The sequence below is a fragment of the Otolemur garnettii genome, unplaced genomic scaffold (genome assembly GCF_000181295.1).
Source record: "Otolemur garnettii isolate 467f Iridium unplaced genomic scaffold, OtoGar3 scaffold00128, whole genome shotgun sequence".
Lineage (NCBI taxonomy): Eukaryota > Metazoa > Chordata > Mammalia > Primates > Galagidae > Otolemur > Otolemur garnettii.
Window position 1 is genome coordinate 1,275,751 of NW_003852523.1, and position 8,165 is coordinate 1,283,915.

General features: G+C 42.4%; 1 protein-coding gene across 1 annotated transcript in view; it reads left to right on the plus strand.

Moving 5' to 3' along the window:
• The window catches only part of FAM3B (family with sequence similarity 3 member B), a 26,793-nt gene that overhangs the window by 14,624 nt on the left and 4,004 nt on the right, over window positions 1-8,165 (plus strand). The window contains exons 4-5 of the mRNA XM_012810264.1: window positions 4,521-4,579; window positions 7,505-7,555. Of these exons, the coding sequence (XP_012665718.1) occupies window positions 4,521-4,579; window positions 7,505-7,555 (110 nt within the window). The remainder of the gene's footprint in view (window positions 1-4,520; window positions 4,580-7,504; window positions 7,556-8,165) is intronic.

Genomic DNA, 8,165 nt, shown 5'->3' on the forward strand with positions numbered 1-8,165 from the left:
TTTCATTCTTCCTGCATTTGTGTTACATAGTTGATGCATAGTTGGATTCATTACAGTTTGTTTTCAACTCCAGGGTGTCTCTGGTTCTCTTTTCATCTAATTTAATTTTTTGCATATGTAATACATTCACATGGCTCAAAGGTCAACATTAGGCATCAAAAAAAGTAAAAATATTCTCAGAGAAGACTTCCCTGTACCTTCCGCTTTTTCTCCCCACCATCTTTTCTGCCTCCATTGGCTTTTTTATTAGGTTCTGATTTAGCCTTCCAGTATTTATGCCAAAAAATAAGCTATTTATATACTTAATATATATCCACATATGCGTTTTATGTACATTTATGTATGCCCATGTCTATGTGTGATATATGTTTGTATTAATGCGAGTACATATGCATATATGTATGTATATCCACACACATCTGTAAGATAACAAACCTGATTCCGTTCTCCACTTCGCTTTCTTCACTCAGCGGTGGAGATCCCTCCCTGTTATCAGCACATGGAGAGTTCCCCTGTTCCTTTTTATTGGTGCATAGTACTCCACAGCTCGACTCTATCACAGTTTTTTTTTTTATTAAATCATAGCTCTGTATATACCACAGTTTATTAAACTAGTTCTTCACTGACCAGCATTTCTAATGTTTGAAATCTTTTAGTATTACAAATATTGTAGCGATGAACCTGTGAGTACGATCATTTGTAATTAGCCATAAGGTGAACACATGGGTATCCACCATTCCGGTTATGAAATAGGCTGTCACTAGCATTCCACAAGCACCCCCCACCCCTTCTCAAATGTAGCCCCTCTTTCCTTTCTGCCCATGGTAACTTTTATCTTTTATGCTGATCCTTTCCTTGCTTTTCTTGGTAGTTTTACAGCCGACACATGCATTGCAAACACTGTCATTTAATATTGTCTATTTTGATCTCCCTATAAATGGAATCGTAAATCGTATACTCTTTTATGTCTGGTGGTTTTTGCTCAAAATTATATTTGTGAAATTTATCCTTGATGTTAGGTGTAGCTGTTGTTCATAGTTTTGCATTGCTGTGTAGTATTCCATTGCGTAAATATACTACAATTTATGCACGCTAATGTTGGGTGATATGTGAGTTGTTCCCAGTGTGGGGCTGTTTTAAATAACAGTGCTATGAATAATGCTGTTTATGTCTCTTGGTGGACATGTGAATCCATTTCTGTTGGGTATTTTTTTTTTTTTAAGGGAGAATGTCTTACAATCAGCCTCAAATTCAGCAATATTCTAGGGCAGTGTTTTGGTCTCAGGAGCCCTTTTACACCAGTATTTTGCCACTTTTTAATCTCATGGCACACTTGAATCTATAGTTAAACTTACATGACACACAAATTATGTTGATCAAAAAAATAGTAAAAAAAATATATATATATATATATATTTACTGTACTTTGAACTTCTTTCAAAAATAATTTAATTAATGATCTTTAAAAATGTTTACAGCACACCTAAGATACTCTCATGGCCATGGCCCACTGGTTGAAAATCCCTGTTCTATAAGGACTCATAAAACACAATAACAGGTCATGCTTTTAGAAAAGGTTTATTATAGCAAATGATATAGGACCACAGGTCTACTGATGGGGAATTCTTGTAGTTTATGTATCTCTGAAATGTCTTTATCCATCTTTATTACTGAAAAATAGTTTTGCAAACTCTGTTGGCCATCATTTCCTTTAAGCACATTCACAGGACTGTTCCACTGTCTTCTAGCTTCCATTTATTCTTTTAAGAAGTCATCTGAAAATCTAGTTGTTACTTCTGTGAAAATAACTGCTTTTCTCCCTTTCTGATTGCCTGCGAAATTTTTCTTTTCTTTTCTTTTCTTTTTTTTTTTTTCTTTTTGAGACAGAGTCTCACTTTCTTGCCCCAGGCTAGAGTTCCATGGCATCATAGCTCACAGCAACCTCAAATTTCTGGTATAAAGTAATCCTTTTGCCTCAGACTCCCAAGTATCTGAGACTATAGGCATCAGCCACAACACCTGGCTAGGTTTTCTGTTTTTAGGAGAGATGGGGTCTTGCTCTTGCTCTTGCTTGGGCTGGTCCCAAACTCCTGACCTCAAGGGATACACCCACCTTAGCCTCCCAGCATGCTAAGTTTACAGGTATGAGCCACCATGCCCAGCTGCCTATGAAATTTTCCCCTTATCTTTGGTTTTTAGCATCTGCACAATGATGTGCTTATAATTTTATCTTATCTATGTTTTTTTGTTTGTTTGTTTTACCTTATCTGGGTTTTGGAAAGCATCTTAAAGACATATGTCTTGAATTCCTTCATTACATTTGACAAATTCTCTACTATCGTTCTTCTGCTCCATTCATTTCTTCTCTTTTTCTGACCCTTTTAATAATGTTAGATCTTATTACTACTATATTCTCTATAGTCTATAGATTATATTTTTCATCATATTTCTCTGTTCTTCCCTATAAACAGAACTGATTTACAGTTCACTAATTCTCCCTTCTGCTGTGCCTAATGTGCCATTAAACCTGTCCATTGACTGACTATGATGTTTCAGCTTTTGAACTTCATTTTGGTTCTTTTTCAAATCAGTATGTTAACTTTTATAGTTTCTAGTTCTGAAATGTTTAATTTTATTAATCATTTTCTGGACTATATTAAGTATAGTTATTTTACAGTCTAAGTCAGATAAGTCTAGTATTTGGAACCCCTGTGAGAATGTTGCTGTTACCTATTGTTTTCTGCTAGTTCTATTGGTTCTTATTTATGTTGACTTGTTCCCTCTTGTACCAGGTTATATTTGATAGTGTACCAATCAGTACATTTGAGAAGTTGTTGTTGTTGTTTTCTAGAGACAGAGTCTCCCTTTGTCACCCTCAGTAGAGTGCTATGACGTCACAGCTCACAGCAACCTCCAGCTCTTGGGCTTAGGCAATTCTCTTGCCTCAGTCTCCCAAGTAGCTAGTACTATAGGTGCCTGCCACAATGCCCAGCTATTTTTTTTTTTTTGGTTGCAGTTTAGCCAGGTCCGGGTTCGACCCTGCCACCCTCAGTATATGGGGCCAGCACCCTACTCACTGAGCCACAGATGCTGCCTTGTTTTTTTCTTTCTTTTTTTTAGGCCTAGGATGATGTCTTCTTTTGCTGAGTATAATTCTTTATTTTTGCTGGGGACCTGGAACCGTTAACAGAACAAGATGACCTGAATAAATTATAAGGGTTGAGATTTTCTGAGCCATCCAGTTGACTTACAACTAGGCTGAAGTTGATGAAAATTCCAATTTATTTCTGGTTCACTCTTATTTTATGATTCAACCCTTTGTGAACCCTACCTCACTAAGATGTGGAGAATTTGACAGGCCCTCACCTTGGGTCTTGTCCTTCTGGCCTCATGTGGTTGTCAGAAGTTCTATTCACTTCCTTTTCATGGAACCAGCAGGTGCACCTTGGTAAAAGAAGCTTTAGTCTTGAAATTTGAAGTTTAGTCTTTCCCTGGATCTTCGCTGAGAAATCCTTTATTACCTTATTAGTCTCTAATGTATTCAAACAGATCTTTAAGAATAATTCATCTCATACATTCTGTTTTTCCATATCAGAGAGTAGATTTGGATTACCCAATTTTCCATTATCAGAAACACAAATTTCTTTTTGCTTATTTTCAAGTTCTTATGGGGTATTCTCTAAAACTGTCAGGAAGCTCTAAGCCTGGATATTCATGGGGAAGTTTAGGTGAGACATCAAGAACAGAATATGAAAGTGTTGTATCCACTATTCCAGAGTGTGGCAAAGGAGGAGAACTTTTAAGTTCTTCCCACAAAGCTAACACATCACTGATTCTAAAACTTGGCAAAAGACGTGTGCACATGCACCTGTACATATGCACACAATTTCTTTCATCTTCAGTAATAATTACCATCTTCAAGAAAGTCATTTAATCCTCCTGGTCTTAGGGCACAATCTCTTTGAATTTGACATTTCATATTCTCCGATTTTAAAAGTGAAAATCAGGTAAAAACAATTTGCAGTAGTTATTTAAAGAGGGAAACTGTATTAAAGTTAGTGGTTGGATGGAAAGGATTGCCAAGAGTCAAGGAAATTTGTCACCATGCTGAAGAGCAGAAGGATAGACAGACGTGGAGACCACCAGACCTACCTGAATGCATCTCTTATCAATCCACCTCTCACTGCTTCATATTTGTAAAATGGAAATACAAATGTTCATGAGGTGGTTGAGGATTTAGTGAAAGAACATTTGTAAAGAGCCTGAGCTAAATAAATATTGGTTTCTCCTCTCCCTAGCCACTTGTCTAAATATAAGATTAAGTGCAGTTTCCAGCTGCCCAGAGGGACTGAGTCTATAATAAAAACTGGGGCAGATATGGATGGAGTGAATGTGGGGGTGATGCTCTAGGACACGGGGTCTGTAAGAAGTGATAAAGTGTGAGCAGGTGAACGAGACTCCACCAGGTGAAAACTTTGGTGAAAAAGGAGTTCCTTGACTAACTCTTAATTACATTTCAGCCTCATAGGAGATAAGATTGGAAATGTTGCCAACGGAATAAACATTGCCATTGTCAACTGTAAGTTATTAAATCTTTTCTATGAAATTTCTCTAAAAGCTCTGTGATTAGATTTTCTTGTCTTTTTTTTTTTTATTGAATGGTAACTATGTACATTAATGCATTTCTGGGGTACAGTTTACAAGAGTTTTTCACACCATCTAGTCTAGGCTTATATTGATGCATTTTTAAATTACATGTTTAATTATTTGTATAGGCTTTACTTTCCAAGCTACCATATTTTGCCATGCATAATACATACTTTTTTGCCCAAATTATTGAGCAGAGATAAGGAAGCACATTATACCTGTGTCGTACTAATTCCATGTCTGTATAAATGTTTTTAACTTCTTTATTTATGCTTATGTATTAAAAGTGTAATTCTGGAAAGTAATAACAATATCTGTATGCAGATAATCCCCTGGAATATGGTAATCATGCCCCCTTCACATTACCCCCTCACTGGGCAGGTCTTGCTGCTGCAGGAGCCTCCAGCCTGACTGGCTGATCGCACCAGACACTGCTGCCGCCATCATCTTGGAAGTGGGCATGCCACCAATGGTGATGTGATGATTAGTGTCAGGACCTTGGCAAAAGGAGGGCCGTGCACTGGCACCTCCTTCTCTAGTGAGGGGCGTGAAGTGTGGAGCCAGCAGCTGTAGAGAAGCTGGGAGCAAGCCCAGGTGGCAGGTGAGAGTGGTCCAGATGACCTGAGCCCCAGCCCTGCTCCATTGTCCCCTCCTGGCCCAGCCTTGTCCCCACACTCTCTCATTTCCTATTCTCATGCATGTCCACCAGCAGGAACATGGCCACGGCCACTCTGCTTAGAACCCTAGTGGGCTTACTTCCCAGGAAGCTGGTGTGAGGGGCCAGGGCCAGACCTGCCTGCCCCAGGTCCTGATGATAGACCCTACCCTTTCCAGGTTGCCTCTGCTCTTATGTAGCTGGCCCCATTCTGAGGCCCTGGGACACCATGCTGAGGAGGAAGATCCCTGAGCTGGGGTCTAGGAAACCTGGGTTCTGAGACCTGGTTATGCTAAGTAGCCCACTGTTGTGGCCTTGGGCCTCAGTCCCCATGAAGTTTCTGTCTGTGAAACAGGTACCCGGCAGTGAAGCAAAAAACCTTAGGAGTACTTGAGCTTAGGGACTGTAATTTTGAGCCTGTGACTTGTCTAAACTCCCAAGGTACTGAGTTGATAAAATTTCCTAAACTTACCAGTAGGAAGAACCATCTAAGATGCTATTAATGGAATAGATACCTGGGTCTTTGCCCTGGAGAGCTGAGTCGGTATGTTGGGTGTGGGTCAGGACTCTCATCTACCCAGTCCCCCGGGTGATTTATAGGATTTGCAAGTTGGGAAAGGTTGGTGTTGTTCATTCTGATGTTCCTGAGGGCCTGAAGTCTGAATGGCTCAAGGAGGTCAGGGTCTACTCACTAAGCAGAAATTTAAGTGCAGAGTGCTTCACTGGGGTGTCATCAGGAAGGCTCTTCCTCAGTGTGGTGTCCCAGGGGACTCAGGCTGGGGCCAGCTGTGTGAGAGATGAGGCAGTGTGGAAGGAGCAGGGGTGTACCATCAGGAGCTGGAGCAGGCAGGGCCAGCCCCTCAGCTAGCTTCCTGGGAAAAAGCCCATGGGAGTTCTCAGCAGAGCGTCTGTGGCCACATGTCCTCTGATGGACACAGGTGCGAATAGTAAATGAGGGGGTGTGGGAATGAGGGTGGGCCAGGAGGGGACGATTGGGAGCAGTTGGGGCTCAGGTCATCCAGACCACTCTCACCTGCCACCTGGGCTCGCTCCTGGCTCCTCTGCGGCTGCTGGCTCCGCACCTCATGCCTCTCACGAGAGGAGGAGGTACTGTCGTGCAGCCACTTTTGCTCTCCTTCCAAAAATTAAAATGAAAGATTTTTTTTCTGAAAGTTTAGGCTGGCTCAGCACCTGTGGCTCAGGTAGCTAAGGCGCCAGCCACATACACGCTAAGGCGCCCACCAAACAACAATGACAGCTGCAACCAAAAAATAGCCGGGCGTTGTGGCGGGCACCTGTGGTCCCAGCTACTTGAGAGGCTGAGGCAGGAGACTCGCTTGAGCCCAGGAGTGGGAGGTTGCTGTGAGCTGTGATGCCACTGCACTCTACCCAGGGGGACAGCTTGAGGCTCTGTCTCAAAAAAAAAAAAGAAAATTTAGGCCAAAACCATGGGGGCACATTACACCTGTGAGCACATTATACATAGCAAAACACAGTATTTATGGTTCCAACAATAGCAAAAACCAACCGAAAGCCAAAATACAAGAGACTTGATGAAACACGGGGAAGGGTAGACAGAAGATGAGTTAAAACCAAGGGAGCAGGCTGTCGGGGAGCAGACCTGAGGTCCGGGATTGAGCCTCCCCTTTGTTCTCAGATGCCCGGGGGCTGGGCAGAGGGGGACGCCACAGGCCGATTTGTCCTTCCGTGGGATAAAAGCCACTAGACTCTCAGGAGAAAGAAAACATGGGCTTCCTCTTAAGGCGGGACAATTCTGTCACAATTGCCAATGATGGTTCTGGAACATAAGAACCATAGCAGATTTAGGAAGAAAGTTACTGCAGCTTCCCCGTGAGTGAGCAGGAGGCACAGTCCATGGAGAGCAGGGCCGTGGAGGGAGGAGACAGAGGCTCCCATCCTCAGACAGTCCCGAGGGCAAAGCTGAGCACGAAGTAGACAGGGCCGGTGGGGGGAGAGGCCTTTGTGGTTTCAGTGGGAAGGAGTAGGGGGAGAAGGTTAGACCAAATCTAACCCAAACTGTCAGGAAGGAAGTTCTAGAGCCACTGCTGGTGCCACCAGCCCTGGCCCTGGGGCCATTGCTCAGGGCAGCCTTCTCCGTGCAGCCAGGTGATGGATTGTGGCCACAAGTATGCCCTGACGTCTCTGAACTTTCTTTTAAAAAACCACCCCTTTTCCTTTCAGATGTAACGGGGAAAGTGACAGCGACACGGTGTTTTGATATGCACGAAGGTGGTAAGAAAGTGCTTTTCCTAGTCAAATTATACACAAAATTAAGATATTAAAACACAAACAGAAATGTTGACCATTTTTATTTTGTCTCCTGAAAAAAAACAATTGCCAGTGGGACACATGATTATTCTAGACTGTTCTTATATTAATCCTCTTAGGCTGTAATCGAATTCATATAATAAAGTTTAGAGACATTTCTAGAAATGTCTTTTCTTTGTTTACATTTTTTCTCAGTCTTTCTCTTTTGTGCCTTCATGGGATAATGAGAAAGAAAAAAGGTCGTTTTGTTTAAACCAAATACAGTATATGTAAAATAATGTAGTCACCACCCAGCCCTGGATCCGGTCAGCACCTCAGAGGTGCCATGGTGGCTGTAGGCGCCCTGCCGGCCCCGCCAGTCGTTCCTAGAATGCACGGGTGCCCGGCTTCCTTCCTGGACTCTCCTTTCTGGGCCCTGAATCTTGAGCGCCGTTGCTGGGCAGATCACAGCCCCTCTTTTTAGTTAACACTGAGGGTTTTAAAAACAAATCTTTATAAAGATAGTGGGAAAGAGGAACAGAAAGGGCACGCATGCACCTGCTGAGAGCTGTGCGCTTGCCCCCCCCACCCCCCC